This window comes from Panthera onca, chromosome A2 (assembly GCF_046562875.1).
Source record: "Panthera onca isolate mPanOnc1 chromosome A2, mPanOnc1 haplotype 2, whole genome shotgun sequence".
Classification (NCBI taxonomy): Eukaryota; Metazoa; Chordata; class Mammalia; order Carnivora; family Felidae; genus Panthera; species Panthera onca.
The window spans coordinates 145062164-145075670 of record NC_138340.1 but is presented as its reverse complement, the minus strand read 5'-3'; the positions used below and the strand labels follow the sequence as shown (position 1 = coordinate 145075670).

Below are 13507 nucleotides of genomic sequence, written 5' to 3'. Positions count from 1 at the left end.
TTTATTTATTTTTTGAGAGAGAGAGAGAACACAAGCAGGGGAGGGGCAAGAGAGAGAGGGAGGCACAGAATCCGAAGCAGGCTCCAGGCTCTGAGCTGTCAGCACAGAGCCCGATGCGGGGCTCGAACTCACGGACCGTGAGATCATGACCTGAGCTGAAGCCGGACGCTTAACCGACTGAGCCACCCAGGCGCCCCATGAACACCTCTTCTGTTTCCACCCCAACTGGATGGATTATAATTCGATTCTGACATAACTACCTGGAGTTAATATCAGACTCCGCAGTCTTAAGCTCAGTCTCCCACAAGACCACCTTCATTTCAGATGTCAGCTTTACTTCAGGGATCCCAGGCCACCTGCACTCCTGACCAACTGGCTACAAATTCAGGGGTTCCCACAGCCCCCACAGGGTCAGTAATTTGCTAGAACAACTGACAGAACTCAAGGAAGTGCTACACTTATGATTAAAGTTCTATTTTAAAAGGCTATATCTAGGGTGAGGTCTGAGAGGAAGGCAGAGCTCCCATGCCCTCTCTTGATGGACTCAGGGTGTGATACCCTCCTGGCACATCAATTTCTTCATCAACCAGGAAGCTCCACTGAGGCACAATGTCCAGGGTTTTGATCAGGGTTTCATTACTAAGCATGCTTGATTAAATCTGTGATCATGTGATTGAAACCAATCTCCAGCTCCTTTTCCCTCCTAAGAGATCAGTCAGGTCCAAAGTTACAACTCCTGAATTGGTCTTTCCGGTGACCCACCTGCATCCTGGACCGTCTAGGGACCCACCACAAGTCACTTCATTACAATAACAAAGACGTTCTTATCACTCAGGAAATTCCAAGAGTTTTTGAAGCACTATGTTAGGAACTGGGGACAAAGACCTGATATATTCTTTTTTTATACCATATCACTTGTAAATACTTCAGTACATATATATAAGGACAGGGGTGCCTGGGTGGCTCAGTTGGCTGGGCTTCCTACTGCAGGCCATGATCTCATGGTCAGTGAGATCGGAGCCCCAAAGCAAGTCGTCTCTGTGTTGACAGCCCTGAGCCTGCTTGGGATTCTGTCTCTCCCTCTCCCTCTCTCTCTCTTTCTCTGCCCTTCCCCCTCCTCCTCTCCTCCTCTCTCTCTCAAAATAAATAAGCTTTTAATTTTTTTTTTTTTTTAAAGAACGCTTAAAAAAAATAGACATATAGGGGAGCCTGGGTGGCTCAGTCGGTTAAGCACCGGACTTCAGCTCAGCTCATGATCTCACAGTTCATGGGTTCGAGCCCCGCGTCAGGCTCTGTGCTGACTGCTCAGGACCTGGAGCCTGCTTTGGATTCTGCGTCTCCCTCTCTCTCTGCCCCTTCCTGCTCATTCCTCTCTCTCTCTCTCTCTCTCTCTCTCTCTCTCTCAGAAATAAATAAACCATTAAAAAAAAATAGACATATAAAAACATTTTTCTATATAACCAAAATACCACTATCATATGCGATGTGAGGTCAAGAAAGAACAGTCCAGAAAGAATTCTTGAGATGGTCTTAGTGCAAAAAGGTGCTTTTATTATAGCATGGGGACAGGACCTGTGGGCAAAAAGAGCCGCACTTTTGCTGTATGAAGCTGGTGGCTATATGCTTAGTGCTCAAGGGGAAGGGGGCCCGCAGGGAGTATTAGATCATAATGTCTTCTTTGAATTTCTACTTTTAAAAGTACTTTCACAAGATTTCTCTGGTGCTTCTCATTCAGCTTGATATTAATTATCAGTGACATGTACAGGCAGTCATGAGGCCCTTTGAGAATGTAGCAACCAGCATGTATTTGATCTTTATCAGAACTATGTAGGCTATAGGTCAGCCTTTTGGGCTAAAGGTGAGTATTTTCCTGCTTCTATCCCTCATCCCTATGTAACAGAGTAACAATACTTCTGACTCGATTTTCAGTGGCTGCCTAGTATCTAACGTAGGCATGCACCCTAATGTTCAGTTCCTTATTGACGGAAATGCAGGATATTTTCATTTTTCACCAGGCAAACCACACTGGGATGAACCTTCCTATGTGTGCACCTTTCAACCCTACAAGTATCCTTTCACTACTTGAGAAAACTGTGGCTGTTTGTTCCTAGCAGGAAGCAGTGAAATCCAAGGATTTGTCTTCTAGCTAAGCCTAGTGTATCTCTGTCCTTGAGAGTCAGCACAGCTGTGCTTGAGTTTTTAGTATCATCCGTGTGCCGAAGAAATCTGATGTTGTTTGGTTCCTTTGGGTGAATATAAGGGCCTTGTCCTAGCTCTCCAAGGCCAAGTGGAGGTAATAGAAAATGCTAGGGACTGAATTGCTTTCCTGCCAAATTCAAAAGTTGGAGCCCTAATCCTGATGGGATGACTGCACTGCAGATAAGATCTTTAGGAGGTCATTTAGATTAAATGAGGTTATAAAGGTGATGCCCTATTCAGAAAGGACTGTGGCCTTATAAGAAGAGGAAGAGAGAGAGAGATCACTGTCTTTTCCTCTGCCATGTAAGCACACAGTGAGAATTGGCCATCTGTAAGCCAGGAAGAGAGCTCTCACCAGAACCCAGCCATGGTGGCACCCTGATCTTGAAGTTCCAGCCTCCAGAACCGTAAGAACATAAACTTCTGTCATTTAAGCCACCCAGTCCATGGTACTTTGTTATGGCAGCCTAAAGTAAGACAGCAGAGTATTTAATCAAAACTCTTTTGATGACAGGTAACAGAAACTCAATTTGAATTAGGAAACGAAGTATTGTATTCTTCCTAGAGGGAACTCTAGGAAGGGTTGAACAACCCAAACAAGAATAGGTATTGGGCAGACTTCAAGCTGTATTACAAAGCTCTGATCATTAAGACAGTACGGTACTGGCACAAGAACAGACACTCAGATCAATGGAACAGAATAGAGAACCCAGAAATGGACCCACAAACATATGGCCAACCAATCTTTGACAAAGCAGGAAAGAATATCCAATGGAGTAAAGACAGTATCTTCAGCAAGTGGTATTGGGAAAACTGGAGAGCAACATGCAGAGAAACGAACCTGGACCACTTTCTTACACCATACACAAAATGGATGAAAGACAAAAATGTAAGACAGGAAGTCATCAAAATCCTAGAGGAGAAAGCAGGCAAAAACCTCTTTGACCTTGGCTGCAGCAACTTCTTACTCAACACGTCTCCAGAGGCAAGGGAAACAAAAGCAAAAATGAACTATTGGGACCTCATCAAAATATAAAGCTTCTGCATGACAAAGGAAACAATCAGCAAAACTAAAAGGCAACCAACGGAACGGGAGAAGATATTCGCAAATGACACATCAGATAAAGGGTTAGTATCCAAAATCTATAAAGAACTTATCAAACTCAACACCCAAAAAACAAATAATCCAGTGAAGAAATGGGCAAAAGACATGAATAGACACTTCTCCAAAGAAGACATTCAGATGGCCAACTGACAATGAAAAAATGCTCAACATCACTCATCATCAAAACCACAATGAGATATCACCTCACATCTGTCAGAATGGCTAACGTTAACAACTCAGGCAACAACAGATGTTGCCGAGGATGTAGCGAAGAAGGATCTCTTTTGCACTGCTGGTGGGAATGCAAACTGGTGCAGCTACTCTAGAAAACAGTATGGAGGTTCCTCAAAAAATAAAAAATAGAACTACCCTATGACCTAGCAATTGCACTACTAGGTATTTATCCAAGGGATACAGGTATGCTGTTTTGAAGGGGCACATGCACCTGAATGTTTATAGCAGCACTATCAACAGTAGCCAAGGTAAGGAAAGAACCCAAATGTCAAATGATGGATGAACGGATAAAGAAGATATGGTATATATACACAATGGAGTATTACTCTGCAATCAAAAAGAATGAAATCTTGCCATTTGCAACTACATGGATGGAACTAGAGGGTATTATGCTAAGCAAAATTAGTCAGAAAAAGACAAAAATCATATGACTTCACTCATATGAGGACTTTAAGATACAAAACCAGATGAACATAAAGGAAGGGAAGCAAAAAATAATATAAAAACAGGGAGGGGGACAAAAACATAAACAGACTCATAAATATGGAGAACAAACAGACGGTTACTGGAGGGGTTGTGGGAGGGCAGATGGGCTAAATGGTAAGGGGCATTAAGGAATCTACTCCTGAAATCATTGTTGCACTATATGCTAACTTAGATGTAAATTTAAAAAAATAATAAAAATTAAAAAAAAATTAAAGAATAGGTATCCGTATTGGGGGTAAGCTATTGACTTTGCCATGCTGCTGTTATGGAAACTGGTCTGGATCACACAGCAGACGAATCAAGCAGCACTCAAAGGTCTTGGAAGGCACGAGGTTTATTTTCCAACGGAGGGCTCAGAGGAAATAACTCTCCAGAGGTCTGAGTCCCAAGCATAAGCAGAGGGGACAATATATAGTCTCTTTGGGTGCAGTAAGTGGTGTGGGAAGAAAAACCTGGAAGGGGAGTCTTCAGGCAGGAACTGGTATTCCCCTATCAGTCCTGTCGGCCATCTTATAACAGGTTTCCCCCTATCACTGCTTTTGCAACTTATCCCCAAAGTGCCGTGGCTCATTTCACCCTGGGGCTTGGAGTAGGGGTCAGGGGATGAGAGAAGGAATTACGGAGAACTGTGCGGGGCCATGATCTATGCTTAATGTAACCTGAAGTTCACCACAAGTCAGAAGTACCACACCATGGCAGACCTAAGCTTTTATGGAAGTTCCCCACGGCAGCACCTGCCTGGAACTGGAGAGGAACTTATTTATTGAAGTATGATATTCAACCTTTGGGTAAGCTCACCACTAGTGAGTAAAAGAAACACCCTCTCTTTCTTCTTTCCTACAGAAAAACATTCTTTCTTAAATAGAATATATTTCTTGGTTTACAGAAGGAAGAAGTGGGGACCTTTTTGTTGGGAGTGGGGTCGGGCACATTAAACTTTGCACCAGAATTCAATGTTCCTAGCATGGCCATTGTGCCTCAGGACAAAAGTCATCATAGAGCTTTTGGTATTTCAAATATTTTTCTTTCTTTCTTTCTTTCTTTCTTTCTTTCTTTCTTTCTTTCTTTCTTTCTTTTTTTAAAGATTTTAAGTAATCTCTACACTCAACATGGGGCTGGAACTTACAACCCCGAGATCAAGAGCCACATGCTCTACCAACTGAGCCAGCCAGGCACCCCAGGTATTTAAAACGTTTCTAACATTTTCTTTCAGATTTATTATTCTCACAGTATTTGACCCTTCTGGAGCATTTGATGCTGCTTCAGAGATGATCCCTTTGCAGTACATGCTCCTGATTCCCCATCTTCCCCTCTGGCTACTCCTTCCTAGCTTCCGCTTTCTTGCTAATCCTTTAGTGTTTATCTGCAAGGCCCTGCCTCCGTCCCTCTTCTCTCTAGCTCATCTCAACCATTTCCTTGTCTTCACCCCCCACCAGTGTATACTGATGACTCTCAACTCTGGATCTTCAACCAGTCCCTGGCTTCAGCATCACACCTGCTATGGTCTTCCGGCCTTGGCCCTTTCACAAACACCTCCATGCTCAACATAGCTAAGACTAAACTCACCGTCTTCACCCTTGCACCCCTCCCCACTGCCACCAAAGCTGTTTCTTCTGGGTTCCATACTCAGAAGCCTTGTTTCTCTTCCTTATCATCATGCCCTACAGCTCAACCACCATATCAAAATTCTTCTTCCTGAATTCGTCTTGAATATCCATATCTCCATCAGCACTGCTGTGTCACTCTAGGGCCCCACCACATCTCACCAGGGGTATTAAAAATTCCTTTATTTCTGTCCTTCCCACAACCTCCCCCGCCCCTCCCTAAGGCCATTTAGTGTTGCAACTAGATTGATTTTTCTGAGTAAAGTGCTAAGAGACAGGCTTAAAACCTTTAGTATATACCCACTATATGTTAGACAATGGTTTGAGGACACAAAGATGAGTAGGACACTATGTGTGTGTGTGTGGGGGGGGGGGGGGATGGTTGGTTTGTTTTTGCAAATGTTGGCCAAACATCTACATGGCATTTAAAAAATTTTAGTCACAAAACTTTTAAAAAATGTTTGTTTATTTTTGAGACAGAGAGCACAGGGAAGGGACAGAGAGAGAGAGAGAGAAAGAGAGAGAGAGAGAGTCAGAGGATCTGAAGCAGGCTCTGCGCTGACAGCAGAGAGCCGGATACTGGGCTCAAACTCATGAAGCACAAGATCACGACCTGAGCTGAAGTTGGATGCTTCACCAACTGAACCACCCAGGCGCCCCTCACAAAGCTTTTTAAAATAATGATTTTATTGAACTAGAATTCACATACCATAACATTCATCTTAAAGATGTATTAAATGGTTTTTAGTATATTCACAAAGTTGTGCAACCATCATCACTGTCTAATTCCAGAATATTCCATCTCTCTCCACTTTCTCTCTCCCTGGCAACCACTAATCTATTTTCTGTCTCCAGAGATTTGCCTGTTCTTATATTTCAAATTAATGAAAACTTATAACATGTGGCCTTTTCTGGGGGGGGGGAGGGGGTGGGTCTGGCTGCTTTCTTTAGTATGTTTTTGAGGTTTATCAACTTGTAGCATGTATCAGCACTTCATTCCTTTATTTTTGTAACTAATTGACAAGAGTTGATTTTCTCGCAGTTCTGAAGACTGAAAGTCCCAGGTTGGTGGATTAAGTTCTCCTGAGGTCATTCTCTCTTTGACCTGCAGTCGGTACTTCCTTCCTTTAATATTTAATATTCCATCATCCAGATACATCACATTTTGTTTATCCGTTTCTGTTTTATGTTTTTTTTCACATTTTGGCTATTAACAAAAAATGCTGCTATGAACATTCATCCAAGGCTGCTGGCTCATATGGTAACTCTGTTTAACCTTTTGAAGAATAGCGATTGTTTTCCAAAGCAGCTGCACCATTTTACAGTCCTACAATCCTATAAATTTACAATTTACAATCTACAATCCTACAATGGTGTACGGGTTTCAGTCTTTCCACACCCTACCAACACTCAATGTCTTTTTTTTTAATTTTAGCCATTCTGCTGAGTGTGCAGTGGTATCTCATTACGGTTTTAATTTGCATTTCCCTGATGATTAAGGCTGTGGAGCATAGTTGCATGTTAATTTGCGTATCTTCTTTGAGGAAATATCTGTTCCAATCCTTTGCCTATTTGAAAAACTGAATTGTCTTTTCATTGTTGAACTCTGAGTGCTGAACTGGATGCTAATCCTTTAGATGTTTGCAAAATTTTTCTTTCATTTTGTGCAGTCAGATGTTCTACCCCTGAGGTATACCCCTTTTCTTTCATTTTGTGGATTGTCATTTCACTTTCTTAATGATGTCCTTTGACACACAGGTTGTTAGTGTTGATTAAGTCCAATTTATCTTTATTTTTGTTGTTGTACTTTTGTTATTGTATCTAAGAAACTGTTGCCTAATCCAAGATCATGAAGATATAGTCCTATTTTCTTCCAAGAGTTTTATAGTTTTAATTAATTAATTAATTACTGTATATGTGCAAGGTAGGTCCAATGTCATTTTTTTAGCTTGTGAATGTTTACAGAACTCAAAAAAATTTGTTCTTTTAATGTTTATTTATTTTAGAGAGAGAGAGAGTGTATGTTGGGGAGGGGCAGAGAGAGAGGGAGACACAGAATCTGAAGCAGGCTCCAGGCTCCAGGCTCTGAGCTGTCAGCACACAGCCCAACGCGGGGCTCAAACCCACGAACTATGAGATCATGACCTGAGCTGAAGTCTGGTGCTTAACCGATTGAGCCACCCAGGTGCCCCCAGAACTTTTATTGTTCTCAATTGTATTGAATTGCTTGTCTTTCTTTGCAATTAGACTGTAAACTCCATGAGGGCAGACACAAAAATGGCCTTATTCAATTTTTTCTTTTTCTTTTTTAAATTTTTTTAGAGAGAGCATGAGCAGGGGAGAGGTGCAAAGGGAGAGGAAGAGGATCTCAAGTAGGCTCCATGCTCAGTGTGGAACCTGACACAGGGCTGGGATCATAATTTGAGCCAAAATCAAGAGTGGGGCACTCAACCCACAGGGCCATCCAGATGTCCTTAAATTTTTTCTTAATGAATGGGTGAGTTAGGTAGACTTAATATCGTTTCTTTTCTTTTGTGTGAAATTATATCAATTCTGTGCATTAACACAGTTTTCATTATGATGTTTTCTGTTCTAATCTGTTGACAATAACAATTCAGAAATTAATTCACAAGATAATAGGAATTGTATTATTTAACAGGCTTTGAGGTAGTGAAACTGATTTGGATTCAAATCCTGACTTTCATTTAAGAACTGTGTAACCTTGGGCAAAGTACATTACCTACCTAGTCTACAAAATGGGGATTTAGTTAATATAGTTGTTAAAAGCATCAAATCAGACCTTTTAACTACAGTGCTTAACACACTGTAAGCATTCATCAGATAGTGGCATTTATTATTGCAAAGGACTAGCAGCAATGTTGGGAAATCCTTTTACATACTACCTTATGTCCAAAATTTCTTCAGAGAACAGATTCCAAGAATCCTATTTTCTTTTGTGAATTGAGAATTGTTACACCGCTGATTTTTGATTCGGAAAGCAAGGCATACACAAAAATTCAATTCAATATGGAAATGACCCTAAAGATGTATGCAAATAAATACTCTGGAGTTCAGCATCCTGGCAATTGAATGAAATACCCTTTTTGGTGAGAACTTGGTGGAAAGGGGGGCTGAACAGGGATTGAAGGCATTTTGGATTCATCTCAATGTGGCACATATTTCAGTTTTGTACATTATTTGATTACGTGTCTGTCTCATCCACTAGAATCAGTACAGAAACCCCGTCTTTAGTCATCTTTGCACTTCCAGTCCGGTGGACATTGCTGAGATAGTTGAATTGAGGCGCCTTGTCCACGGGCATAGAGAAATCCGAAAGAAGTTGGAAAGACCTCGGATCCGCTGCCAAGCAGGGATGCGCGGCTCAGGTGTGGAACACACATCGGTCCTATTGCTCCAGTCGTGCGCGAGTGATCGAGACACCCGCTACCGACTGCCGCTTCCCGGCTCCTGGCCTGGCAGGGCCACTTCCGGGAGGGGGCGGGGAGACAGGAGGAGGCGTGCCGGGAAGGAGGCCGTTTGCGCCGCACCAGGCGGAAGTGTACCAAAGGTATCGGTGCTGCGGCTTCCGGTCCGGGTTAACGCGGCTTAGGTACGCTGCGTGGTTTGTGTCGCGCCGGGACAGACTTTTGAGGACAAGTCGGTGGGTAAAGAGGCGAGCACGGCGGCTGAAATTAGAAGTCTGGCGTCTAGGGGGAGGATAAGAAAAAAGGCCAGGAACCCGAATACAATCTAACCTCTGTTTCCGAGGGGGCAACTTCCACGGGAACCCCTCTGCCCTGGTAACGGCCAAAGAGGAGATGGCGCCAGTCAGGGAGCGGCCGTGGCCGACACAGTGAGGAAGCCTGAAGGCGGAGCAACCGGAGAACCCTCGGGAGAACCGCCAGAGCCGTCGCTGCCGCTACCACTGCCACCACCATGGAAGGGGCAAAGCCGACTTTGCAGCTCGTGTACCAGGCAGTGCAGGCGCTTTACCACGACCCAGATCCTAGCGGAAAGGAGCGCGCCTCGTTTTGGCTTGGGGAGCTGCAGCGTTCGGTGAGGGGCCCAGAGAGAGGCCGTTCTGCGCCGCGGGGCAAGGGCGGGGTGGGACCTAGGCTCGAACTGGAGCCTGAGCCGGGCGGTTGGCCTCGTGTGATGCTCCTTAGGGAGGAGCTGCTCTGCCGCGGGGTGGGGCTGCGAAGCTACATTTACGCCGCTTTTCGGAAACTAGTCGCAGCTGGTCGGTCGCGGACTGGCCCTTTCCCCACCCCGTAGAATCTGATTTGTAGGTCCTGTACTCGCTCTTGGCATCGATTTGGTCCTGTTTAAGTTTTAAGCTCGCTACATGCTTCTTCAGTTCTGCTTTTCCGTGTAGTCTTTCAACTGAATCCAATACCAGTCTTTCTCCATCTTCCACTTAGGGATGCTTTTTTTATCCGTCTCTTCTCGGTGTACCAGTGTAGCACCTGGCAGTTCCTTCGTAGCTTTCAGTCGTAGCTTTCACCTCACTGTTCCTTGCTGATTTTTCACTCTAGTTTGAGTCTATTATTCTCGAAACTTCTCAGGTTTCTAGATTCTTATACACGTGAATTTCCGCCGTGTTTTCGAGTGAAATGTGATGTGAAGGGAAAAAATATCAATTCTGGTTTCAGAAGATCTTTCCAGTTCACATTTTGCTGCCTATTTGGTCTCTAACCTTGTTTTTTCTCTGACTTTAGATTCTTTATCACAGCTGCCTTGATTATTCCATATGATTGTGTGAACATGCAGTGAGGGGTTTAATTTCAACCTATTATACTTACTGTATTTCTGCATTCTTTGATTCACATGTCTTATCCTTCCTCTAATTTTTATATTCACATTTTCTGTGCTTTATGCTTTATTTCTGTGTGTGTGTTGTGTTAGAGAGAGAGTGTGTGTGTATACTTAATGATTTTGCTGACTCTACCTTTCTTATTTTTGCATTTTATATTCCCAAGCATATTTTTAAAATTCTTCCCTTTGTTTAAAAAACTTGTAACTGGTACTTAGAGGTGCTCTGCCCTCTTAAGTGAGCCTCTGGGTTTCAGGTGCATAATATTTAAAATTTCTCAACTTTGGCTTTAAATGTTACATTAAAAAATTTGGGACCTCAAGTTCTGGATAACCTCATGGGAAGATAAAGGAATTAGACTCACTGTAGGCTACACAAGAAAATCACTCATATATGGTCTTATTTAGTGTTTAGTTTTTGGGGAGTCACAAGTCTCGTACACCATACCAAAAGTCATCTCTTCCCTACTAAACCTGCTTATTGTTGTGTGTATTTTAAATAATGAGTGCTTACCCTATATTAGAAATTGTGCTAGGGGATGGTATATGGAAATGATCCAGACAAAAATGTCTGCCACATAGATTTGTGGTGATTGAGTTAATATCTACAAAGAGCTTAGAAAAACTCTTGGAACCTAGAGCTTAAAGTATGTTAGTAATTAGGGGTGTCTGGGTAGCTCAGTCTGTTAAGCATCCTGACTTCCGCCCAGGTTATGATCCCGCATCGGGCTCTGTGTTGACAGCTTGGAGCCTGGAGCCTGCTTTAGATTATGTGTCTCCCTCTGTCTCTGTCCCTCCCCTGCTGGCACTCTGTCTCCCAAAAATAAATAAAATATTAAAAAAATTTTTTTTTAAGGTTAGTAAATATTATTTAAATGGTAGTCACTATTCTTACTTTCCGCTATGCTCTGTTACAACCTTACATTATCATCATTATTGCTATTTGCAGTAAGGGCCCCAACTGGAAAAGATGGCAAGCTTGAAATGGAGTAATTCAAAAAGGGTTTATTTTATAAAAGTATTGTTTCCAAAGATGTTGGTATAATGTGGCAATAGTGTAGTAACCTGTTGCCAAATTGTTAACATCTCTAGGCCAGAAAGAGTAGGAGAAGAGTGGTTACTTGAACTATTAAGGAAACTATGGAGTTGGCTGCCTTGAGAGGAATGGCAGTTGAAGGGACACAATCATCATGAGGTGATTTTTTCAGGGAGGGGGCTGGAGGAATAAATGTCTTGACCTTATTCTCCTAACCTCGTGGGATTCTTCTTTGGGCAAACCCAACCAGAAGTTAGGGGATGCAAGAACCTGTTGATACAGTCCATAGAGATCAGCATACTGAGGCAAAAAGCATGGTAGGCTAGGGTAGAAGAATAGAACTGGAAAACGTCTAGCACAGTCCCACATTATCATTTTTAGGCATCTGGATTCACAACACAGCTAACATTTTAGCTCCTTAATTCCTTTACCTCTTTTTCTCAACCATGTGGTCATATTGTCACATCTTGGATCTTGTCATTACTAAGAAGTCACCAACCTCTCAAGTCACTAACTCAGCCACATGGTCACGCAGTCAAACCCTGGATCTTGTCATTATTAAAAAGTTACCACCCTGAGTCCCTGGCTGATTCCGTTGGTGGAGCATGTGGCTCTTGATCTTGGGATGGTGAGTTCAAGACCTATGTTGTATGTAGAACTTAACATGTAAAAGAAAAAAAAAGTCACCAGTCCCCCCCACATCACTAACTCAGACATTTGCTCTGATCACAACCCACTCTTCCAATTTGTTGGCTTAAGGATTTAAGTAATCTCATATAATTTTATTTTTTGACATCTATATTTTTAAAACTTAAAATTTAAAAATTTTTAAAACTTTAAAAAGTTATAAAATGGAAACTTTACAAGAAAAAGGCCTAGGATGTAAAAGAGAAGTTATGTGTAGACTTTCCTCTATGAAAGATGAGGATTTGGGCTCCCTCTACTTTCTCTTCCATTGTATCTAACATAGTTTTGGTTAAATAAATACACATTGTGCACCATGTAGCATGTGTACTGTGGTAATGTTTCCCTTTTTGTGCAACTTTTTTTTTTTCCTCCTGGTGATAGTCCTTACCTTTTCTTTCTTTCACATTTGCTTCATTTTCTGTGTATCTGCAATAATTCGTCCCAAATTCTATGTTAGTATGTAAATATCCTCTTAGTATGTTCAAATTGGTAATCTGTTTCCTTTTTTAGTGGAAGGAAACCTCTTCTGAGAGCTCTCTATCTCTCTCCTCCAATCTGGCCTTGTTGTTCTCCAAGTCTGTTGCATAATTATTGTCCTGGGATCTCTTTAACACTCTTAGGGAATTCCCTTCTCTTTCTTGTGTTGGATGGATGCACTGAATCCTGGATCCCATGATCTTTTCTTGGAATACTCCCTCATTTGATGGGTAATTGAGAACCTTCACTCCTTCTTTCTTGTTGTGTTTCTGTTGGTCTTTTTTCTTGGACCACTTTTATCCTGAGATCAAGCCTCTGGATATAAATGAGGCTGTTGGTGGCAGGTGAAAGAATGAGCCAGGGATGGATCTTACCACTGAGTATGTTGGCTTTAATTTAACTGGTTTTCAGTATGATATTCCTGTCCTTAGGTGAGTCTACTAAGAGTCCAGAGTCCCTCTGCATCAGTCTTTGCAAAGTAACTCTTGAGTCTTCTGTGATGGTGGGAGGATAGTAGCCTTGCCACTGTGTTAGGGAGAAAATCTTGGTCTAACTGCTTATGCAGATTTTGAACCCACTTTGTTTTTTGTTCTACCTGTGCGTCTGCCTTCAGATGTACCTGGTACTTGTAATTCCTGAGCCTGATTAGGATTTTGCAACATGAATCATTTTGCCCCTTGGCTTCCCCATTTTCATCCTGTCCTTCCTCTGAAAAAGTATCAACTTTTTCAGACCTGCTAAGACAATTAACTCCTCCATTAGCTTTCTAGTTTTGTTTTGTTTATCAATCAAATGATTGATTAACAATCAATGGACAAATCCATTTTTGTCCTTGTAGCATTACCCCCACCCTCTTTAAAATAATCT

General features: G+C 42.2%; 1 protein-coding gene across 2 annotated transcripts in view; it reads left to right on the top strand.

Moving 5' to 3' along the window:
• Positions 1-9208: 9208 nt before the first annotated feature.
• TNPO3 (transportin 3) overlaps positions 9209-13507 on the top strand; it is a 75675-nt gene continuing 71376 nt past the window's right edge. The window contains exon 1 of one of the 2 annotated variants that reach the window (XM_060633095.3): positions 9209-9684. In XM_060633095.3, the coding sequence (XP_060489078.1) occupies positions 9565-9684 (120 nt within the window). In that variant the 5' untranslated portion in view covers positions 9209-9564. The remainder of the gene's footprint in view (positions 9685-13507) is intronic. The other variant, XM_060633096.3, reaches the window with a different exon arrangement.